This window comes from Xiphophorus maculatus, chromosome 1, assembly GCF_002775205.1.
Source record: "Xiphophorus maculatus strain JP 163 A chromosome 1, X_maculatus-5.0-male, whole genome shotgun sequence".
Classification (NCBI taxonomy): Eukaryota; Metazoa; Chordata; class Actinopteri; order Cyprinodontiformes; family Poeciliidae; genus Xiphophorus; species Xiphophorus maculatus.
In genome coordinates, this window is record NC_036443.1 from 28,861,155 (window position 1) to 28,886,187 (window position 25,033).

The 25,033-nt window shown below is 38.9% G+C and overlaps 2 protein-coding genes across 2 annotated transcripts in view; one reads left to right on the forward strand and one right to left on the reverse strand.

Moving 5' to 3' along the window:
- Positions 1-8,955, forward strand: LOC102219134 (vasopressin V2 receptor-like). Its single transcript, XM_014469814.2, has 7 exons — positions 1-190; positions 2,847-3,121; positions 3,501-3,746; positions 4,419-4,565; positions 4,631-4,895; positions 5,907-6,092; positions 7,074-8,955. The coding sequence occupies exons 1-7, from the start codon at positions 1-3 to the stop codon at positions 7,256-7,258; spliced, it is 1,494 nt and encodes a 497-aa protein (XP_014325300.2). The 3' UTR covers positions 7,259-8,955.
- LOC102231164 (monocarboxylate transporter 1-like) overlaps positions 8,192-25,033 on the reverse strand; it is a 22,340-nt gene continuing 5,498 nt past the window's right edge. Inside the window, exons 2-5 of the mRNA XM_005801908.3 lie at positions 21,546-21,843; positions 11,860-12,003; positions 10,525-11,319; positions 8,192-9,767 (exon numbers count right to left, since the gene is read on the reverse strand). Coding sequence (XP_005801965.1) covers positions 9,496-9,767; positions 10,525-11,319; positions 11,860-12,003; positions 21,546-21,762 — 1,428 coding nt within the window. The 5' untranslated portion in view covers positions 21,763-21,843 and the 3' untranslated portion in view covers positions 8,192-9,495. The remainder of the gene's footprint in view (positions 9,768-10,524; positions 11,320-11,859; positions 12,004-21,545; positions 21,844-25,033) is intronic.

The window sequence follows — 25,033 nt, forward strand, 5'->3', positions numbered from 1 at the left end:
ATGCTGGAGAGGGAGGGGATGAAAACAGGAGCCGGGGCTAGCGTGAGCAGCAGAGGTCACCGGGGATGGAAAGCACACACACATGCAGCAGGCGCAGCATGGATGCAGCGTTTTTGTGCAGCAGCAGCAGCAGCAGATCAGGTTGTCCTGGCTCCTGAAGACGCTTCACGGGACGCTGAGGACGAGCTCAGTAAGTCTGAACCTTCTCAACTAAATCTGGGACTCTGTTAAGCTTCACTGCAAAAACACAATTTTACCAAGTTTTTATTGGTCTAGTTTCTTGTGTAAATATCTTGCTGCACTTGAAATAAGACAAAACTAACTTACAAGAAACTTTCAGCAAGATTTGAGCGTTGGCTTGAGTTTGACTTTATTGATTCAAAAAGTACTAAAAGTTCCACTGGTAGATTTTTTCACTAAAATATTTCTCCCATATTATCCCAAATTATTTGCCAGTAGAACTAGCACTTTTTCATTAATACTAAGAAATTATTAACACAAAACAAGATCCTACATCTTGCTGAAAAGTTACTTTTAAGTTAGTTTTGTCTTATTTAAAGTGTACTAAGATATTGACACCAGAAACTAGACCAAAAATACTTGGTAAGATTGTGTAAGACAGTGTAAAGAGGCAGTGTGATTCATTAAAGCCTCTCAGATTCATTAAAGTAAAACTAAAGAAGCAGAAAAAGATACAGATTGATCAACTTTTTTTTCCCTCTTGGCTTTTAAACAGAAAAATTGCAGAACAGCAGGTGTCCAGACTTCTGACTGATGTCAACAAATCACTTTAATGCCTCACATCCATTCTGTTCAGCTGCAGAGGGAAGAGTATGTCCTGAATTATCTGTGTCCAAAGCAAAGACAGTTTCAGTTTCATAGTTTGATTTGGGAATGTGTTAATGGTGCTTCACAGCAGCAGCTTTTCTGTCACACTATATTTGGCTCAGCAGGGAAACCAAAACACGCTTGACGACTCGAGTTTCTCTGCAAGCCAGGAATGAAAAACCTCCACAGATCCTGATCAGAATTCCTGCAGATGTCTTTTTCCGACATAAATCTATTCAAATTTGACCTTTCAAGCATCGCAGTTGATGGATATTGAGCTCACTTTGCCAGAGCTGGTTGTTTTTATTGTTTGCTTTTTGAGTTCATTTGCAGGTCTGCAGAGAATAAAAACGTGTTCTGTTTAGATTGTCTGATTATTATGTTTTTAAAAGAAAAAAGTCGGATCTGATTTCTCTTTCGAGGGCGTTAGAGGAAAATCTCATTAACGGCTCATTAAGGGTGTTTCCATCTGTTTTTATTCTTAAATTAAAAAAACATTACCAAACTCAAACTAGTTAGTCCTAATACCCATGAAATGTAGTAATATTGTGCCCATGTTTTCATATTAAAATTGTTGTGAAGAGGCTTGACTGAAGATGTTTGATTTGTTTCATCTTCTATTATCTGAACTTGCAAACAGACAGACACTCTGATTAAGTAAGAAAAAACACACAAATAAAAATAAATACCTGATTACCAAGAATAATCAAAATGCTGATTAGCTAGCAGCAAAAAAAGGCATTTTTTTCTATTGTTTTTTTTTTTGCAGATAAATATGGAGTGCAAAGAGTGCCAAATTGCAATAAATAAATAACTTATTAAATAATTATTTAAATGTGTAACTATTTTTCTATAGCTGGAAAAAACACAGAAATAATTGATCAACTACATAATTAATCATTTGTGCCTGATTTTATTTTAAACACTAAATATAATTATTTCATGATTTAATTAATCATTTAATGTTTCTGTTCTGAAGGACATCATGAATTAATTTAAACTGACAACTTCCCCAATCAAACTCTGTTAGGTCAGGATTTTAAATGAAATGTTGAGCTTTTCTAAATTTCTACGGTGAGATTATTCAGCTTCAAAAACAAAAAATATATTAGAGAAAATTTAAAATGATACAAATAGCTAAGAATAAACTCACACTGGGTTAAAAGCCATGGAGAAAAAGCCCAAATTTCTACAAAACTAGAAAATATTTACAAAACATTTTTTAAAAACTGCTTAATACTGCTTAAGCTTTAACCTAAAATTAGATTACCTTTCACCATCGCTGCATTATTGCGTGTTAATTATCCCAATCAGTGGCTCCCATTTGTCATCTGTTGTCAGCCATTCATGCCAGAGAAGATAACAAGGCCTATTGTGACTGGAGGCGACCTTTGACCTGGTGTGGTTATTGAACAGGCTGCAGGACAGTTGGTGGTCAGTCATCATGCACCGGTCAATTGCTGCCCAGCAGCTCAGATGTTTTTGTGTTTGTCCTGAGCGACTTCTTGTTGGATGTAAACTTGGCACCTCGTTTGCTGCGCGGCTCTAAAAAAACACAGAAAGACGGTCAGGCTGCTGTGATCACATTCATGCAACTAACAGACAGGAAGTAAACGGGTTTTATGTGCAAAGAAGAGTCACAGTGCTGGAGTATTAGAGCAACACTAATAAATAATAAAATAAAGTTACGAGAATAAAGTCGTACAAGAATAAACACAAAATAATAAACGTAAAAAATACAATTATGGGAACAAAGTCATAATATGACAAGAATAACGTATAATAATTTCAAAATAATAAAAAATTAAAAACTAAAAATATGAGAATAAAAGTTATAATATTATGCCTTTATTCTCATACAAGTTTACACATTTTATTCCCGTAATTTTATGACTTTATTCTTTTGGGTTTTTTGGTATTTTTGTACTCCATCACCTTTGAAAATTAATAAACTTAATTCATGTGTGTTTCAACTGGATCTACATTTCAGTTTTCATTTACCTCTCTCTGCCCGGCAGCCGTTATGCCGGTCTCCATGGTAACTGAGTCCTACCGGTTAACGGACTGGTCTGCGGTTTCCGAGGCCCCGCCGGCTGCCAACCTCACCGAGCTGGAGCGGGACCCCCTGCTGGCCGTGGCGGAGGTGGTGGTTCTGGCCGTCATCCTGTTGCTGGCGCTGGTCGGGAACGGGCTGGTTCTGGTGGTTCTGCTGCGGCGGAGGCAGAACCACAGCCCGCTGCACCAGTTCATGCAGAACCTGTGTGTGGCTGACCTGGTGGTGGCGCTGTTCCAGGTAAAAGCGTGCTGACTTTTAATGGGTACAGAACATTTCAGAAACGACGTAATCAAGCACTATATATTAAAAAAGAAAAAAATCACAAAAAATATAATTGGGGTTTATTGTGGATGAACATCTCTAGTAATTTTTAAAAAGTTAAGAGTACCACTCAAAACCTGCTTATATCCACATGCAGAAATAACAGTGAATAGAACATTTTTAAAAATTGAGGCAACAAATTCTGCCTTTATTATATTAATATTTAAAATATATCAATAGATAAAATCACAAGACAAGATATTTTTTCTCTCAACATATTTGGGTTTGGTATGAGCATACAGATCAAGCTAATATATCCCCAGTGATCCTTTTCCCTCCGGTTTTCCTTCATCAGGTGTTGCCTCAGCTGGTGTGGGACGCCAGGGGGCGCTTTCCAGGCCCAGACTTCCTGTGTCGCCTGGTGAAATACCTCCAGGTTCTGGGGATGTTCGCCTCTTCCTACATGATCGTGGCCATGACAGTAGATCGCCACTATGCGATCTGCTGCCCCCTGCAGGCGCACCGCAGCGGTGCAACAAAGCGCTGGAACACGCTCATATTGCTGGCCTGGAGTCTCTCCCTGCTGCTCAGCTTTCCACAGGTAGCAAGCATGATAAAAAGAATTATTAAGATTTTTATTACTGATTAAAAGTTATCTATTATGTTTCTTTTCACTTTGAGATCATTAAAGTATTTAGAAATTTAACTGACCAAATTATGTTAATTACAATTTTTATGCAAAATCTTTCTTAGATAATGAGATTCTAGTCTGGTTAGTTCTGGCTATCAAGAGCTCCTTTCAGAATGAGCTCTTTTATACGATGGTGTATTAGAAAAACTTGGAAATTTGTAAGTTAGAAAAATTGAAAATTTGCAAGAGAAAACTCAAATTTTGAGATTAATCTCAAAAATTTTGTAGAAAAAATTTGGAAATTTCACATTTTCAAAAGTCAAATATTTTCTGCTTTTGAAACTCAAATGTTCTTGTTTTTTCTAGAAAATCTCTGAGGTTAATTTCAAACAGCTACGGTAAAACCAGCTGACGAGACATGCTAGAACTCTGCTTGGGTTGCTAGGTAACAGGGCTGAGATTCTTTTGGTTGCTCGGTAACGGCGCAGAGCCAGTTGATTCTGACTTTAACAGTTGGGAGGATCTTGAAACGAGACACCAAAAAACATTAACTTCTTGCCCAAAAACGTCAGAGTGTTTTTATAAACGTTCAAAATGTGAATTTTGCGTAATAAATCCCCTTTAACATCCACTCACCTGTAGGTTTTCATCTTCTCCCGTTCTGAAGTGGCGCCAGGTGTCTATGAATGTTGGGGACACTTTGCCCAGTCCTGGGGCCTCCAGGCCTACGTAACATGGATGACCCTGGCCATCTTCATCATCCCCGTCCTCATCATCACTTTTTGTCAGGTACAGAAGAGATGAGAAGTTTAAAAATGATCACCGCTGGACTTTTCTTCTGTCGCCTCCATCAGGTGCGCATCTTTAAGGAGATTCATCGGAGTCTGTACAGGAGATCAGAGCGCCGCCTGTCCCCCACTCCTCTTCCTCTGTCCAGACAAGACAGCCAGAGCGGAGGAGGAAGAGCAGGAGGAGGAAGGTCTGACCTGCCGGTTTATGTCTCACCTCTCACCTTCTACAACCCTGGGAGTCCCAACACCTCTGATGGTGGATCGGCCCTCCAGATGAGTCCGGTCCGGTCCGGCAGAGCATCGTCACAAACAAAAACCAGCTGTGCTGGTGAGACACTTTCAGTTCATTTATAATTGATTTATGGTCATTTACTCATCAGGGGCTTCAATGTTGGTCATTCTGAATGTTTGTTTTGTTATTGAACAATGTAAAAAGCAAAGGTAAATTTGTGGTGGATTTTCTCCTTTTCACTCAGGTAAAAATTTAACAGACAGCCTCAAATGTTTGCATACACCCCCATTGATCACATGCTTTTTTTTTGTAGCTTTCAGCAGCTCTCTGGCACATTTCCTACTGAGCTCAATTTAAATGTGTTGGTTTCCTGGCTCTGACTCATTTTTAAACAAAGTGCAAACATTTTTTAATGTGTTTGGGATGATTTTCTGTAGCAAAATGTTCCTCTCACATAATAAAGCATGCAATAAAAAATAAAATGTGAAGTAAAAAAAAATAAAATAAAGCTCAGTAAAAGTAAAGTGAATAAAAATCTAAATAAAAAGAAAATAAAAAATAAATGTAAAATAAAACATTTAATACAAAAATTTATGTAAATGTAAAATAAATAAAAACATTAAAAATATAAGTAAAAATAAAAAACGAAAGTAAAATAGATAAAAATACATATAAAACTAAAATAAATGACAAAAACAAAATTCATGTAATTATATAAATTCAAATTGACATGGTTCCTATGTTCAGGAACATCATAAGAACCACCAAGGCTCAATCGGATCATTAACTCGATGGTGCTTTGAGACAAAGAGGAGAAGAACTCTGTGCCAACTATCAGGTGGTAATGAATGGAATAATTAAGACTAATTTTATTTGTTTTTACTTCATCTTAAATCAACAGATAAAAATTTAAAAATAATTCAAGTCTATCAAATTTTCAGCCAGAAGTTTGTTGATAGGCAGTTTTACCCTGTAAAACAACAGAGAAAATCCTCCGTCTTTATTTTATACATGATCATCATCATGAGAGTTGCTGAAAGCTTCAAGTTGGAATATTATTCCAACTTGAAGTTAGACGTGTTGATATTCTGCAGTCTGACTCCACAGCGCCCCCTGCTGTTAGCTCCACACACCCCCACAAAGCCCCAGTGGCCATGGGTGGAGAGGTGACCGCTGCCATGTCAAAAACGGTGAAGATGACCCTGGTCATTGTTCTGGTCTACTCCATCTGCTGGGCCCCGTTTTTCAGCGTGCAGCTGTGGGCCGCCTGGGACCCCGACCCGCCTCAGAGAGGTACAGCAGACCCAAAAGAACCAATTCTGTCAAATTAAAGTTGGTTTGTTTTAACCCAATGCTATCATTTCCTCCCATGGTTTAATTTTGTTTTGGAGAGACTTTGTCTAATTAAGTTTTAATTAGTATTTTTGTGTTTGCTAGCTTTTATTGGTTAAATATTTAGTTTAGTTTTATTAGTTTTTCATACTTTGGCTAATTTTAGGTGCAAAACTCAAAACGGTCAGAGTATTGTATTGTGATAACGCATATATCAGTTGGGTAATGCAGTGATGTCCAAATTTAAACTACTGGTGGGCCACAAAAATAATTTAATCAAAAATACAAACATGAGGTTTTTAAATTGATTTTTCTTGCTCTACAAAAAAAAAATGAATAAAATCACCAAATCATTAGAGTTCAAAGGGCTTGGGACTGTTGACATATTCAAAGAAAAAGGTATTTCCCCAAATGTTTTGGGTCATCAATAGTTTTTATTTGTGTTGACCAAATTTTTACTATTCTAAACCTGTGGTTAGGAAGCCCAACAAAATCATTTTATGGGCCACAAACGGCCCATAAAATGTGGTGTATTGACCTGTGGTGTATTGAATATTCAACAGAAGATACCATTTTTTAAAAATGTATTCAATTATTGTTGAACAACTAACTCAAAAGTTTTCGCCCAATTTTTACTATCGCCATTTTGATTAAATAAGTGCCACCAAGAGCACCATACAATTTGTCTGAAAGCTGAAGTTGACTGCTTGTGTTCGGGCTAAAGAAAATCTATTTCTCATCTGTAGGAAAGACTAATGAATAGATTCATAAATTCAAAAACAAAGTATGTTTAGTTAGTATTATAAACACACCATATAGTCCCAGTTAGTTATAGTTTGCCCCCACTAATTGCTGTGTTTTTTCATTTCAGTTAAGAAAATGTTTTCTCATTTTCCATTTACTATAAAAACCTTGATGCTACCGAGTATTTTATATTTACAGACGCGGCGTTCACGCTGCTGATGCTGCTGGCCAGCCTGAACTCCTGCACCAACCCCTGGATCTACTCCGCCTTTTCCAGCAGCGTCTCTCCGGAGCTGCGGCGGCTGCTGTTCTGCCGGAAGCCTCCGCATCGACGAGGCTCTTTGCCCAACGACTCCACGGCCACTCACACCTCCAACTCCTGACGGCCCGACACTCCTCAGTCAGCGGCCGAGTTCATCACCTCGGAGTAGCCGAGGCCGCAGTTTGTGTGGTCGTTAATAGTAATATTACTAATTAAATCAGTCGTCTGTGCGAGAACTGTTGACGTCCCCAACGGCGCCCCGCATGAAGAACGTTGACGTCACGCTCTGTTTGCGGAAGTATTAACTGATGGAGCCGTTTATGGATCGATTTTAAATTTGAACGAAAACACTTTTTTCGCTTCACACGAGTCACGTGATCAACTGCTAGACGTTACTACTGGCGAAAACGATGAAGATAACAGGAAGTAGCAAGTTTACTCAGTTGCTACCATGATTATCGGGTGAGCAAGCTAATGGAAACGCAGCAATTACAGAATTGTGTTTTTCAACATTAGGAGAATAGCTAATGTTGAAAAACATTAGCTATTTAACATAGGATTTAATCTAGGGGCTGGGGGCAGATTTTGGTTGCCTTTCCCTGCTATGTGAATTTATCAAAGTTGTTTTAGTGACATGTTACAAGGTGTGAAATGTTGAAAATCCACCTAGAGAAAAGTCAAAGCTGTTAGAAAGATGAAACTGTTTCTAGTCAATTATTTTTGAAGTTGATTTACATGAGATTTCCACAGTGGAATGTCTCACTATATTTTCACAGAACCAGGAATTAGATTAGGTAACCCAATAATTTCTCTGCAACTTGTGTAAAAAAGGAGATTCAGCTAATCAGTGGATAAAGGAATGGTTCTTTTGACCCTATATGAAAATGCATGAAGTCAAACTTTTGACTAAGTATGATTGTTAAAAATAAAAGCCAGTTTAAAAACATGCACAAATGTAAACATCCACTCAGACCTGTTTTTTGAGTTTATATGTAGACCCAATGGGAACCTTTTAATAACTGCTCATTTTTTAAATAAAAAGAACCCAAGTGTGTTTAAATCATAAAAGCCATTTATTCGTGATCACTCAGAAACACACAAAACAATGAAACTCCCACTGCAACTAAGAGAATAAACTTTCCAAAAGTAACAAGTATGCTGTGCTGTACCGTTCAGCAAAAAAAAGAAAAAGTTACATTATTTCTGTAGTTTCACCGTGTCTCGTTTTCTATAAAAATAATTTCTCTGTCTGCTGTGATTGAAGGAACAACGTGGGTTGAGAGCAGAGGAATGTGTACACAGTTAAACAGCAGATGAAGAAGAAACCGTCCATGAAGCTGGAGAGATGGACTTCCCATTAGTACCAGAAACGGCTGAACAGCTCGACATCCCACATTTGGTCGTGTCTAATTTAAAAATCCCTCCATTCTGGGTTCAAACCATCCAGAACAGACAACCTCAGCGTTTCGACTCTATATTTACGTGATATGACACTTTGTTCAGTTTCCAGATGATAAAAACTGGTTGCAATAAAAAATAAAAATAAGACAAACTAAATACATTAAAAACTAACTTCCAGACATAATTATTGTTAAAAATAAAGGCTAAATATCTAATTTTATAGGGAATTTTGTGTTTTAATCACTAAAAAGGTGCCATGATGCGTGAGATAATAACAAAGCTGGACTTGAGTGCCAGTGTGCCACAATCAGCTCCAGATTGGTGTGTTAATACTGCAGGTGGGTCACAGTGAAATTGTTCATCCTCATCCTTACGTTGCATGATGAGCCACTCTGTGTGGAAGATTTCATAAAAAAAGATAAACAAGGACAGTCAGATGGTTGCAGTCCTGTCCTTTTGTCTGTAAAGTCAGAATTAAAAAGGTTAAAAACACCCTGCATACCTAAAATACACATTTCCCCGTGTGTTAGTAATCTACATCACCCCTCCTACTTTTTAAACTTTCCGCAGCTATCAAATAAACTTCCCTACGATCACACAAAGCGAGCTTTTTGTTCATGTACAGTGAAGCGCAGAAGGCGGTGGGGCGTACCGTTAGTAGTAAAAATAATTGGGTCAAGTCAGTCTGTTCTCCGTTTGGGTGGTTTAGAAGGAGAAATGTGAAGTTCTGGATGTTTGCAGCAGCTCCAGACCCTGAGAGTAGATCCTTGTTTCTTAACCGTCTACTGGTGTTTTCAAAAAAATAAAAATACCTGTGCTCAAAAAGCTTTTCCAAAAGGCACAGAAAATACGACGACCCAAGCAAAAAACCGTTGCTATGGCAACCGTTGTGGTGCGTGGCTGTGACTGCTGCTCTCCTGTGTGTGTACGTGTCCGAGTCCATCTGCCCCGCCGGCTTTACACCGTGTCCTCGTCCATCTTGGCGACGTCTGCCATCGTGACGGCGCCCGAGTCGTACGGTTTGGGTTGCGTGGGCGATTCCAACATGGCGGTGCGCTCCTCCTTGGGCTCCTCCCGTTCCTTCCTCTCCTCCTCCTCTTTCTTCTCCTTGTCCAGCAGGCGGTAGTTGATGCCCATCCCGACAAACAGGAAGATGCTGGAGATGATGAGGATGATGCCGCAGGTCAGGTAGGTGTAGTCGTAATGGTGGTAGTAGTTGTAGAAAGTACCTGGAGGAAGGAAATGGGAGGTTAAGTTTTTTGATTCACTGGGCTTTACCACAAAGTTCACATTTTAGAAAGAAAAATCTAAAAAAGTGTGGCATGCATTTATCAGCAGTTCCAGTTTTTGCAGAAATTCAAAAATACACAGAAAAGAAAAAAAACAAAACAGATCCTTGCATTTTTCCATGCCAATTGATGACATATTGCACAATTTCCACAAATACAGTCAAAAACTTTGGGTTTAAGTGATGCCAACTCCCACCTGTAGGTGGCAGTAATTACTTCTACACTGCTGGCTTAGCCTTGATGTCAAGTTAGCCTGATCAATATGGCGAGTAATAAAAAATAAAGTTATTTAAGTTCTTTAAAAAATAAAAAACGTGTCCAATTTATATTTTATCATCTTTTTTCCTTGCCATGGCAACAGGCCTACGTGTAGAGTAAAGCCGACCCAGAGAGCAAAGAAAAGCAGAATACAAGCAGCTTAAGTTGTTTTAACCTTGTTTCCTTCAGTGGTTGTTGCAGGACCCCCACAGGTGATTTTTAAAGGGTTTGGTTTGTTTGACAGTAGTTCTAAAGTGAACCACAGCAGCTGAAAATGCAACAAATGTTGCCGTTTTTGTCCCCAACAGAACTGAGTCTACTGGACTTAAAGGTGTGAAAACATCTACTAGTATTAGGAGGTACTAGTACTTAAAAACCGTTAGTAGTTACTGATAAAACAGTTGTATGGCCGCTCACGTTCTGCATGTGGAAGACTTACTTGTTAGAGGCGGTCCCAGCAGCACAGGTGCGCACTCCACGATGGTGACGAGACCCACAGCTGAAGAAAACCTCTGGGCTCCCACCAGATCCATCAGCGTCTCGAACAGCACCGCGCTCAGCCAGCCGAAGGCGAAGCCGAAGAAGATGGCGTACACCACAAATCCAGTGAAGTCTTTCGTCAGCGGTGCAAACACGTGACACACGCCGTTATAGAGAACAGACGCAGCGAAGTAATACTGCACCTTGGGCCGGACCCACTTTGTGTTGGCCAGCATCCCCATGGAGGGCCTGGCAAACATGTCGACTAACGCCATGATGGACAGCAGCAAGGCGGCCTTCTCCTTGCTGATTTCCTTACTTTTGGCATAATTGGAGAGGAAGACGAGTGGCGAGAAGAGACCGAAGAACATGACAACGTTGCCCATCAGGTAGAGCAGGAAGCCGCGATGCTTGAAGAGTGTCAGGTCGATGAAGGTGTTGATGGTCTGCAGGACCGTCTTCTTGGGTTGAGCAGGCACTCCGGCATCACCGTCCGGTTTGGCCGGCTGCGGTTTGGGTCCGATGGGCCTCATCAGCGATCCGGCCACGCAGCAGTTCAACAGCAGCCCGCCGAGGATCAGGAAGCTGCCTCTCCAGCCGAACTCGTCGTACAGCCACGTGTTGAGGGGCGCCAAGGTGGACAGGAACACCGGGCTGCCTGCCATGGCGATGCCGTTGGCGATGGGCCGGCGGATGTAGAAGTACTTCCCGATCATGGTGAGAGCGGGGTTCAGGTTGAATGCTAGTCCCAACCCTGGGCAGAGAACATGCAGGGGAAGTTAACTGATGGGCAAAATGTAGCTGCATTTGTGTTAACCAGAAAATTACACAGACCGAAACTATAAAAATAAATTTGCTGAATTAAAAAAAAATTCACGTTTTTTGGTGAAGTTTTTGAGCTACGATGAGGTGGCAAAAAGTTTTTGGTGGAAACAAGAAGATGGCAGAAAGCGGTCTTCTTTGTGATTTGTTTTTCCCTTCGGACAAGCTAGCTCAACCAAAGCGTCGCTCAGTTCATATAGAGTCGTCATTCGTGTTTAATCTTCTCCTGTAAAATGGTCGACTTCAATTTCCCCAAAATGCTGCATGTGCAGCCGCTCCAAAGTAGGAGCTTGTAGCTCCAACGCCTGAATAAAACGCCGACACTTCCTCCGATGGATGAATTATTAATAGTCACTGCCACGAATCTCAACTTATCACATGAACAAACTTGTTCATGTGATTTTAATTTAATTTCTTATTTAATGGAAACGCAGCCCGTTAAGAGGAATGAGAGATGGAGCTTAACTCTTACCTCCTACTACGCCAATGAAGAAGTAAAGTTGCTCCACGGTGTTGCAGAATGACGCACCAACCAACCCCGAACCGGCCAGACAGCCACCCAGGATGATGACTGGTCGACTGCCAAATTTGTTCACCAGGATGCTGCTGATTGGACCTGAGCGGGACAAGAGGAATAGAGATTAAAAAAGAAAACCAGCTTCATCCTTCGTTGAAGGATGAAACCAGGATTTTTTTAAAGTTAATTAATTTATTTTTTTTTGCATTTCAGGTTCTCTAGAATGCAAGACAATTTATCAGACTATGAACTATCAAAGTTTTCATGACTAAAAAAAAGGATTAATAAACATCTGGCTGCTATACAACAGTCTCAGGACAGAGGAAAACTTAGAAAATGTGTGAATCATCCAATCCACCACCAGAGGGCGCCATGTCAGCAAAAAACAAGACAATTATTGCGTAACAGACAGAAGGTAGGTCATGGGAGGGTGGAAGAGTGAAACTAGTACAGAAAAGAAAACGATCTTCACGTCTGGCGCTTTGTGGTGGAATCTCAATGAATCCAGATGGAGCCATGCTGGGATTCTCTGCTGGGTGTAAAATAAAGTTCAGTTCCTGATCAGTGGCTCTGTGTGCAGCCATGCTGGGAGACAGGAAAGCTGCCAGAGGATTTTTCCAAGCTTCATTTGCCTCCCTCCAACATTTACGAGTTTTTTTTTAATAAAAACTGCCATTCTTTAAATCTGCAAAAATAAATAAATCAATAAATATTGACGCCAGGAAAGCACAAGAAGAACTGAACTAAAACGCACAGGTTCAAGATTTTGGAGCGAGTTGCAAAGAAGCATCTTAAAAGTCTAAAAGGGCTAAATCAATCAACATATCGTGAAAAACGTGAACGATATCAATATATAATATGTCTAATAGAAAATCAATATTCAATATGTAGAATATTCACTGAACTTCCCCATTATGGGAGATGTAGGCAGAAGAAAAGCTTTCACTGCTCAATATCACTGCTAGTTAAGCAGGATTGGTGGAATCCACTAACTCGCTCACTCTTTGGTTACCTAGCAACAATTCGTTAAGTAACTGGCGCAGCAGCAGTCTAAAGTTCTCATAACTACTTAAAAATTAACAGAAAAGGTCAAGCCACCAGTTTGACAGTATTTCATACATTTAAAAACAAAAAACTAAATCAATAATTATCAATTGACAATTACTGACATGAACTGATACAAAACATTTGAATCGTGATAAATTTCTTAGAACCAAATCTAAACTTTACGAAGTTGGACTTTAGAGATGCAGAGAAATCAGCAGGTACCCGAATCAGGGTTTTCTGACTGAAGGATATCAAACAGAAAGCATGCCAAACCCAAGTCCTAGCAACCCTCTTCTGTGTGGAAGTTGTTACAGAGTGAAGACTACTCAGTTGTTTTCAGAATCACTGAGCAAGACTGAAAAAGCTCTTAATAAACTGTCCCTCCAGCGATGTTCACTTCTACTGTGGTGCCAAGACTGTTTCTGTTGTATGTATGTATTAATATTAAGGTATATTTGATGTTTGAGCTATTAAAATAGGCGGTAAATGTTTTGGAGGAGCTTTCAAGTCTTCACAGGTGGCTGTAAATACCAGGTGTTCAACTTCTAACAGGAAATCAGAGCCTTTTCCTCTCTCAAGGTGGACACAGCAAATAATCTCAGGTTTTCAACATGAGTTACTAGAAATAACCCAGAACTGCAGCATTCTCCGATCAGCTCAGACTTAACACATCAAGTGTTGTAGCTGCTCACTACCAGACATCCTTTCCCCACTTATCAAAAATAGGATTGCACATCCATTTACAGAGCGAGAAGGCTGGAAGTATAAAATGAGAGATGATCTCAGAAGCGACGCTGTTCCAGATACGCTCCAGCAGGCCCCTGGCCCTCATAAAACATGGCGGCTCTGCCCTTGAAACTTGGCAGGAGGCTGGAAAGGTCAGAGTGGGGACAGGGGGGATACGAACATATCCACAAGCCACCGAGAAACGCTTCGCCTCTGTTGTGTCTGTCACCGAGGTTGAGTGTGCTGGAGAGCTGCCACAGTCAGGGTTCTGCATTGCACTCGCACTGGAGAGGTCACAGGAATGCACACATGGCTGCTTTACAGAGGACGCAGCAGAATCTGGATCACTCTTTGTTTGAGTCGGGACGTTTCCCTGAGGTTACATAAACTAATCTTCATTCTAAAGGAAGATGGAGCAGAGTGGCGTAAAGACCCGACGTTCCCAGGAATCCACAAGCCAGTCAACATATAGATTAAGACGAACCATGTTTAGCTTCCAACTTCTAATTATAGCAGCGATGCTTCTCAGGCTGCAGCAGCATCGGTTTATTTATTAACCCACAATCTGACAGAGAGGAGACTCTTCTCCGTTGAGTGTTCAAGCTGATCTGAAGCATTGAAGGTAGAGCTGCTGCAGTTGGTGATGAGTCAGTCCCACCAGCTACAAACTAGAGATACAAGAGGAGAAAAGAAGCAGCTGATTGGAGCAGAGCCAATGAAAGTGCTGCACCAGCTGCATGACTTGTAAACCAGCCTCACTGCATCTGCACTCAGCCTTGAAGAGAACAGATGAACACTTTGGGTGACTGAGCCGAACTGAACACTGTTTAGTCCGTCAAAATTTGGTTTGTTTGTACAGAAGGTCTGGTTTGTTAGGGGAGGTGTGACCAGAACAAAAGTGAAGCCTGGTCTGCCTAAAAACCTACGTCTTGGTTCACTTCTGGACTAGAGCGTAGAGCATTCTGGGTAAATGCAACCAAAACAAACCAGTGTCTGAGAACTGGCTCATGATCTTCTACCAAAAAGAGAAATACTACAACCCCTAAAATATAACAGCACTTCATTTGTTTACATTTCGTGAAGGAGGAAGATACACTCAAATGTCTTCTTGTGTCATTTCCTTCAGTAGTTGTTGGTGCAGCGCCACCACAGGCAAGGAGGGGAACAGATTTTTCAAACAGTTTGGTTCATTTCAAACTTTATAATTGGGATCCTACTTATCGGACTCATCAGCATCGGTCCGATAAGTAGACAAATTCTGCTGAACAATATTGCTGTTTTGAGACAATTTTCAAGTAATATAATGATAATGACACAGTGCAAGGACACATTCTCAAAGATCAATAATCTTTTAATTCTAGTGTACATTTAACACTGGAACTGGAAGACATTTTAAATATCCAAAATAAATAAGAACAGAAACAATAAAATTTATTCTAAACTTAATTGTCCTTCCAAAAAAAGAAAAAAAGGACTGGTTGAGACCAAAGCACCAGACTGAAGACTTATAAAATTTTTGATAAAGAAAGAAAAGAGAAAAACAATAAGCATTATAAATGGAAATTGATCTCTTCTTAAGCAGCAATAAAAAGGCAGAAAATATCAGGTTTTCTTCAGGATGAATTTCCCCTTCACAGATTTTACACCACTTATGGTGTCAAATTTTATGAAATTATTACAGCATGTGTACTTTATGAGTAGAAATATTCCTTCAATTCATCTCAGATGACCAACACAGACTGTTAAAGGTTCAGTGTCATGTTAAACTACTGAATCCTGAGCATTTCTGCAGAAACTCTGTCCATCCAGAATCATTTCCTGCCCACAGACCGCATGAGACATCATTAACCTTCACGTCAGCTTCCCACTTAGATGGAAAAAAAAAAAAAAAATAGAGCTGTTGTTGATGATCAGAGCCACAAACAAAACAGCTTTCAGTTACAGGAATAGTTACAGATCCTGCTTGTTTGTAAACAAGTTCAGGAAGCTCAGGAAAACCTGAACCAACTAACGCTTTTAACGACTAATCGCCTTAGTCTCTTTTATCGGACGGATTAAATGAGCTTTGACTTCAGCTCTACCGAAAGTGAAGAAAATTAAACAGTTTAACTGCAGGTCAAGGCTACCAGCCCGAAGACAGTGATTCAATTAACATGAAAGCGATAATTAAAACGGCTCGTTTAATACAGCTTTCTCCAGTTTACCTGAATATGTGCGTCATTTGTGTGCTACGGCAGTCTGGAGAGGCGGTCCAGTAGTGCAACAATGGATGATCTGAAGGACAAACAGTCCGTTGTTGTGGCAGCAGCAGAGGAGACATGAAAGCTGCCGCGTCGTCTACAAACCCACAGCAGAGGAGGAAAGAGGATTCTCTTTCCTCCAACAAGAGACTTTGTTGTAAACCCAACTGTGTGGTGCTTTAACATTTCATGTCCAGAAATCCAACAATAAAAGCATCAAAACGCATTGAAATGGTTGAAACAGATTCAACATGGCTGCTGCTGACATTAATTTGTAAATGACTTCAATACCTAGCAATTCAATTCCACTTTTTAGGGTCATGATTCGATTCAAACCATTTTTGAGTCAGAAAACTAATATTTCTGTTCCAATGGCCAAGAAGTTTTGTTGAAGTTATGACAAGAGCAAAAGACTGCAAAACAGAAAAAAACGCGCGCGCAGTACTCCTATGTTGTTTTGTTACTCATTCAATTGGCTCAATTTTGACATACCCGGTAAAATCCGGTTTAGGATTTTCAAAATAAAAGATCCAGAAGTAGTTCGTTATTTCTTGTGCGGCCCGGTACCAATTGGTCCGGTCCGTGGCCCGGTGGTTGGGGGCCACTGATGTAAAGCACTTTGAAATGCCTTGCTGCTGAAATGTGCTATACAAATAAAATTTGATTGATTGATTAAAAAAATATCAAATTATTAAAAAATATATACATATATTTTTTAACCAAAACTTAAGCAAACTAGAAACAAAAACAGAATTGTTTTGACAAAATTGGAATTAGTTAGTTTAGTATTTTCAAACAATCGGTGATCGGCCATAAAACTGCAATCGGTGCACTCCTAAATATATTTTAGTCAGGTGAAACAGATTTAAGCAAAACCTCTAAAAGAAAACTGCATTATTTTCCTTTTTTTAAAAAGATAAAGCAAGACGAGATAAAACAAGACTTTCAGTAGATTAAGGCTACAAAGTACAGGATTGATGTTCGGTTTCATCCTTTTGACAGCAATAACAGCTTTAGCACAAATACTGCTGATTAAAAACAAACCCATACATATAACACGGTTCTTTAGGACACATCACAAAAGTAATGTGATTTAAGTCACTAAACTGTTCACAGTAACTGCATTTAATCATATTTCCAAATTTATTGATAGATAGTATGGACAATTTGTGGTTTTAAACATTGGAATTTAATTTGGCAACAATAAATCAGAACTGTTATATTAAGAATTTTTTTACGATAAATGATAAACTTTAAACAGTCATGGATCATAAATCAGATGAATAAGAAAAATCCAAGGCATTTTATGTGTTCAAACCATAAACTATTTGGCCTGAACTTCTAATTTACCATGCATCTGACACATCTGCTTGCCCTTTTAAATCAAATTGAGCTTCATCATAGCTGTGGCTAACATACCACAGTCCGAAAAACAACGAACAATCACGTTCCTCTCCAACGACCTCATTGACTTCACTTCCCATAAGCAAATGAATCGCTGGAGGTTCCAGAAAAGAGTTTCACTTTATCCATCACTGAATTATTAATCCCTAATGTGGGGTTTTAAATAGCCATCCCACAACGATAATAGATGTTAATGCTTTGCTAAAGGGCGGGAGAGAAATGGTTAAAAAATTTTAAAAAACCCTATTTATATTCAGAGTAGAACTTAAATGTGTGCCAACGTGTCGAGCATCCTGTTCGCAGTGTGACTCAGCCGTCTGTGACGTCTAACAGCTTTGTGGAAGTCAGAGTGTCTACGTGCGCCACCTCACATGAACAGCGGTGTGACTCAAACAGCGAGGACACACGTTCAGTTTAGGTCCTGTTCAGATGTAGCTTCTGCAATCCTAATGACCGTAACAGGGAGTCGCCGTCAATTAGGTAATAAGGAAAGAAAATGTTCAGAATGGTACACTTCAACATCTGGATCCTGTTATGCAACTTTTACTCCTCCCCTGTTTCTTCTGCCTTGTAATTTCAAACTGGATGAAAAGTGCTGCAGGCGGGGCGGCTGGCCGTTCTGCAGAGTCAGGATGAGTCAGGAACAAACACAAAGAGCCAGAAAGTCCCGGTGAATAAGGAAAGCGCTCGCTTTGTGTTGGGAGACTAGCAGGAAAACCCAATTCCTCTGGAACTGGATCGCTCTCTGTTCAGAGAGAAAAAGCTCAGGAACGAGATCAGGACAGCCGGGTTTGCTTTGTGTCAGCTGAGTTGGAGATAAAAATAATCAGATATTCAGACCCTTCTTGTTTGATCAGGTTTTCTTCTGCATGACTGAACCGTCATTGCAAATATGCAGAAAATAAGTAGCAGCTAAAATACATGCAAGATTTATGTGAAGCTTATTTTCATAAAATCTGTTTCAATCAAAGTTACTTATTGGACGGACAAGCAATAATCCAGTAAAGAAATCAATTTTCCTGAATCTCATGAAGTCCAGCTTGAGCATGTTATGCCTGTCACTCAAAATTGACAAAAAAATGTATGGAAAGCTCATAAGGTACATAATTGAATAATTTATTTCTGCTTTCAGTTTGAGGAAACTAGTAATCTTCAACTTCGAGGTATAAATGAGGTGGCACAGACTCATTTTTCTTTGCAACTACTCAAAAATTAAAAGCAAAAAATAAACTTATGACTTTAAATCTGGCAGAAGAAAATGACTGTGTAAACAAACATATTTAAAGTCAAAAATGATAATTAAAAGAAACAACTAACTGCAGCAAATATGGATGAAAACCAAAGTCAACAATCCTTTTAGGACGGGGTGCCAGTTTTATTCTCAGCTGTGCAAATTAAAACTTATTTAGAGTTGCAAAAGTTACCTGACAAAAATAAATAAATTAAAACTTGTAATCCTCTGTACTAGACTTTTACAGACCCCCAATTTTATTTCTATTTTAAATAATTAAAAAACACATTTGTGGAAAAAACAGCTTACAACCCAATTACAAAAGAATAAAAAAATATAGATTAGAGTTAATTTTAGTGGAAATTCAATACAATTATTCCATGAAAAAAACTGAAAATTAGCTAAAAAGTATTTCATATAGCATTAATAAGAAACATCTTTAACATGAAAAAGAAGTTTGATTTATCACAACTATAAATTCTAATTAGTGATGCTTGAAACCCCTCCACGCTTAGAATACTTTTTTATTTTTATCATTTCCTCTTCTGTTTTTTTTATAATAAAATTAATATAGATAATTTTGAAAATATATGACTAAATGGTGATGAGTATCACTTTAAATGTTGCTGTGTCCTGAAGAAGTTTATTTTTTAAGTTTGACTGCAGTAACATGTAGTTGCCTACGATAAAACTACTAAGCAGAAGTGGTAAAAACATTTTTGGGGTTTTTTAGGCGACAATGAAGATGAAGGTTTACAGGAGAATTCAACTGTAAACATTTTCCAAATTTAGGTTTTTAAATCAAGCAAAACTGTGCAGCTTGGGCATCAAGCACTTTCCAAACCTTGAAAACCCCTAAATGAAGTTCAGTGGTTTTAAGGATTTCAAGCATCTGTACAAAACCTGAATTTTGTAAGAGTTTGATCACACAGTTCAGTTTAATGTTGCACAAACCCAACATCGCCTTGCTGTGTTTTTATGCTCAGTGTTAAAGCAGACTAAATCCTGAGATAAGTCAGTCATTAATTCGCCGTGTGTTCGTTCTCCAGAAGCCTTAGCTGGATTACATCAGAACATTCAAGGCGTCGTGTTGCAACTCCGCCTCCAAACAGACCTGAGCGCGTATTTCTACATCATCATGGATCACACCTCTACTTACCCAACCGAGGGAACGAAAACAAAAAAGAAGAGATAAAGCATGGTTTTGTCTCACTTCAGTGGAGAGAGAAAGATAAGGAGGTTAAGAAGCAGAAATGTCACGCCTGATGCTTTACAAAAAGAGCCCTTTTATGAAACCAGTAAAAGAAATCGATGTACTCTGGTAATCCTGTTTTGCTGCCGAACAAGGCTTCTCAGAGTCTACCTTAGGATAATCTCATCTGAGCTCCAACAGTGAAGAATTGGATCGCTCAGATTCACCTGCTGTGTCTTACTCCTGAAAATCCACAAACTATTTGCTACTACTCCATAAAATCCACACTTCTCTTCCAGAAATGAATCCAACATTAAACTTCCTGTTGAAACTCAAGAGACTGTTCAGGAGACAGAAGACGTGTCTTTTTCTTTCTTTCTTTTTTTAAAGGACAGGCATTCCTCTGACTTACTGACTGAATATTTAGTGTCACTTTCATCAGTTCTCACCAAATGAGACAAATGATTGACAAGATATTCCTGTTATTTCATGAAAATATTCCAGCTACAGTGGGAAGCTTGTACTAAGAGATATCCCACAAGTTTTACTGGCAGGTCAAAATAAAATCCTACAATCTGCTTATTAGAAATTCCACATTTTAGCTAATACACGACAAAAACAAAATCTTAAAGCATCTCTGGTGTAGTTTCTAGTGTAAATATCTTTGTACACTTAAAATAAGACAAAATTTAAGTCACTTATCAGCAAGAAATAGGAGCTTTAGAATAAAAAATCCCTTAATATTGAAAAAGTACTATTTCTGCTAGCATTTTATTTCACTTATAACATGGAAAAATGTCTTGGAAGTGAAATAACCTGCCAATGGAACTAGAACTTTTTCATCAGTATAAAAAATATTGACTTAAAAACAGGATTCTATGTTTTAAAAAGTTACTTTTTGTCTTATTTAAAATGTTTAGAAACTGGAACAAAATTCCTTGGTAAAATGTTGTGCTTTTGCTAATGTAGCTAACAAATTTTAAATATTCCCACCTCCACTACATTTTCTAAGGGACAGAGTGTCCAAAGTGATGGACTGAGACCTGAACCTTCAGAATCACATAAAGACAGTTACAAAACCTGCCTTCTATCACCTGAAAAACATTTCCAGGTTTAGAGGACTAGTGTTTCAGTGAGATCTAGAGAAGCTCATCCATGCGTTTATCTGTAGTTGTAGTGATTACTGCAACAAGAGTCTTCACAGGTCCACCTAAAAAGAAAAAAGAAAAAACCTGCAGCTGCTGTTCTGACTAAAACCAGGAAGATAGAGCACATCACCCCAGTTCTAAAGTCCATTCACTGGCTCCTTGTAGCTCAGAAAATAGACTTTAAAATATTGTTAGTTTATAAGTAGCTCTGCATTACAGTACATTAAAGATCTGCTGCTGTTGTATCAACCTTCCAGAACTCTCTGGTCTTCTGGTTCTGATCTGCATCCCCAGAACCAGAACCAAACATGGAGAAGCAGCTTTCAGCTTCTATGCACCACAAATCTGGAACAAACGTCCAGAAAACTGCAAAATAGCCGAAACACAGAGTGCCTTTAAAAACCCACCTGTTTGGAGTTACCTTTGAACCAATGGAACGTTGACCAACACATTCAGTGAGTATTAATGATTTTGATGATATTGACTAAATGTAATGTCTGTTATTGGTTTCCACAGCTGTTGACTAAATGATGCATTTGTTTTCATAATGTAAAGCACTTTGAACTCCCATACTGATGAAATGTGCTCCACAGATACACCTGATTGACTGAAAAGCTGTGGGTTCTGGGTGTCGGAGTGCCCGGACGTCTTACCTCCGCCATACATGACGGCCAGCATGATGGAGGAAATCCAGGAGACCTGGCTGGGCGTGGCGTCAAAGATGACCTCGATCTCCTTGAAGAAGACTGTGATGGACTTTGGGAAGGCGTAGGAGAAGCCGATGCAGATGAAGGCGCCCGTCACCACGGCCCAGCCCCAGCCCCCTTCAGGTGGGGTGTATCCCACAGGTCCACCCACTGCTGGAGGCATGATGGCTCAGAGAGACTGCAACGGCGTACGGACTCGACTTGGTGGGGGGGGAAGAGCTCGGATCAGGCTTCAAAACAGCACCTGTGTGGAAAAACAATGAAGCATAGGTTTAATATATTTCCTTAATTCTGATTTGATATTTTATCCAAGTCAGCTGTAAAACAAGATGAGTTTTACATTTTCAAAGTTTGTTTCTGCAGACATCATGAGAGAAGACTAGAATCGCAATTTGATGAAGTCACATGAAAACAAAGTTGAAATAATGCAAGAATAAAGTCAAGAATCTGGAACAAACTTACAGAAAACTGCAAAACAGCTGAAACACAGCCTTCCTTCAAACCAAGGCTTTTAAATCCCACCTGTTCAGAGCTGCTTTTGAACCATAAATGGAACATTGACCGACACATTTGATGTGTATTCATGATTTTGATTATGGTACCCTGTAAATGCTATGTTTGCTACTGGTTTCTCAATTGGTAGGTTGTTTATATGACTTTATATTTTGGTGTTTTTACGCTGTAAAGCACTTTAACTGCCTTGTTGCTGAAATGTTTTATACAAATACACTTGATGGGTTGATTATTCTCAGAATAAAGCCGTAATGTTAGGAGAATGACAAAAATCACAAAAACAAATGAGAAAGTTGAGCATCTTGTGAAGTTGTAGTTTAGTATCAGTTTTACAAATAAGATTATGCTTCAAATTTAAACAGTGTAAAATTATTTTCAGCAGGAGGATTTAGAAATACTGTTGTCGCACAATTGTATCAAAGAAGGAAGCAGAATGTCAAATCCTGATAACACGGCAAATATATATATATATATATATATATAGTAAACATGGGATTGGTTTCAGAAAAATTTACATGAAACGGTTTTCAAAAATATCCAGTTGGGCTGAAGTTGTTCTAATTATTTTTAGTGAAAGACTTTTTTCTGTGGATGAAACACAAAAACGCATAAAAATGTATTTATTTTCCAAACATTCAGCTGGACAAGGCTTTAAGGTTTTTTTTTTGGATAAATTTAAGAAGTTAATTTCTGGCTTCATGGCAGAGAATGTCCTAGTTTACAAATTGTAAATGTATGCCTTTAAATTTACGACTTAGATGTTTCTTTCTTGTGAATAAGTGAAAACCACCTCAAAACGTGTGTATTCATTAGTAAAAATTTACCCTGAGGCCAATTTTAGCCCTGATACTCTTATCTATTGTCTACAATATGAATGTGTTGACTTTATTTTAGCCATTTCTGCTGAAGACAAAAAAAAGCCAGTTTTGTTATCCTAGTAACCCCTCACACAGTTACAGTGGGTAAGCACACACAATACCAGAGCCTCTTCCATCAAAATATCCCTTTCCCCCCTTATTTAGGCCACATGCAACTGCTATTTATAATCAGCAGCTCTGCTTCTGTTTGGCTCATTTACCTTACATGGCATTCTTTATTCCAAAATAACCTCTCCCTGTAGATAAACTTGGATAAATTACAACCAGCAGGGGAGAATAAACTGCTGTATGTTGAAAGGAGAGCTAATTAACAACCAGGAGTCAAGCTCCCTACAAGGCTTTTAGCTCAGATCAGGCGATAAACAGGCGAGCTCTGACAATCATTACGCAGAGCAACTTCCTCACAGCTCAGCGTGACGACACGCCTTTGCTTGCACTTGCGTCAGCCAACCATTTAGCTTCCTATATCGTCACCACAGAGAAACTAGTTTAAAAAAAACAAACTGATGTGCTAATTTCTGCTTGAAAACAACCATTTTCACAGAACTGAAACTCTAAAAGGCACAGAAACAAACGTTAGCATTAGCTGTAACCTCAGAGAGGACATGTTCTGTTTCATAACACGGCTGAGCTTTCTGTCCCTTCCTTCCTCCTTAGAGTTTCAGCCATGGTGGTGAGGCGTTCACAGACCTGGTGTCATCATGACGCGCCACGCTGCAGACCTGGAGGAGTTTTACTCCCAGTCTGGACAGAAACGAGTCACACAGATGTGACCAGTAGGACCCAGCGACCCAGTCACATCTTTTTGCCGATATGGAGGTAAGAGCATCCATCATCAGATCGTTTGAAATTATACCAGTTTTTCCCCATGAAGGTTATTGAAAATATTCCCAACAAAATGCAGCTTAGAAAGCTGAAATACCATACTTAACATTTTAAAAACAAACTCAATTTCCATTTGCATGATTTATCGTTTCTCTTTTTTCCTCTCTACCAAAATATGGATGACAAAAGTCTTCAGTCTGGTGCTTTGGTCCCAACTAGCTATTTATTTGAAGGACAATTTTGTTTAGAGAGACTTCATCATTCATTTCATCTATTGTTTTGTTTATTTATTTAGGATATTTAAAATATTTTCTAGCTACAGTGTTAAATGTTCATTAGAAATTAAAGCACCGTCACCAACTTAGCAACTATTGCTATGTTTAGCAACTTTTCAGACATTAGCAACTTTTTTCCCCCTAAAAGCACTGAGAGCGTTTTAAACAAAATATCGTAGATTTAAAAACATACATAAATATGTCACAAACATTGAACTTTTAAGGCCAAATTTATAATCTATCTGCAAGAAAAAGTTGATTTTTTTTTTTGTTTTAAGACTGAAAAAGCTAAATAAAAAGCCCACATATGGTGCAGGCATTCAAAAAGCAGATAAATTCACTTAATTATTCACATTAAGACTTTTAGGAAAATGGATAAAATCTATTTTTCCTTGTTTAATTTCACGTTTCCATATTTATCTAGACCTGGAAAATGATCACAAGAGGGTAAAACATGCATTTTTGACAGTATGTTAAAGTTTAACTTTAACTCAGTCATAATACGCCTGTTCAATTTGTGTGCAGCAAGAATAGTACAAAAATAAAAAATAAATTGTGGGGAAGGGATCTGACTACAAGTCGGTTCTGGTTTTGGTTTCACCCAGAATGTGGTGCGAACTTATCCTCATCCATTACATCATATTACCTTCAAGTATTGTGGTAACCAAGTGAAGAAATACTGTACGTACAGATGAAGCATAAACTTGACCTCATTCTGCCTGCAGTTTGCAGAACGCAAACACGTGCTACATTTCACCTGAAGAGCTCTGCGGCGGGCTTGCATTACAACACACATGCAGTGAAACGGGACGCCAGGGACACTCGAGTCATAACTTCCAAAATGGAAACGTCACATTCAAACCACCTCTGTCCAGTTTGACAAGCATGAAAATAATCCGACCCTATATCATGTAAAGGAGCACAAAGGAGCACCCGACTCTCC

Excerpts from the sequence above, each read along its gene's own strand:
- LOC102219134 (XM_014469814.2), top strand. The coding sequence starts at position 1 with ATGCTGGAGAGGGAGGGGATGAAAACAGGAGCCGGGGCTAGCGTGAGC. Across the intron at positions 3,747-4,418 it reads TGCTGCTCAGCTTTCCACAG|GTTTTCATCTTCTCCCGTTC; the intron begins GTAGCAAGCATG and ends ACTCACCTGTAG. Across the intron at positions 6,093-7,073 it reads CCCCGACCCGCCTCAGAGAG|ACGCGGCGTTCACGCTGCTG; the intron begins GTACAGCAGACC and ends TTATATTTACAG.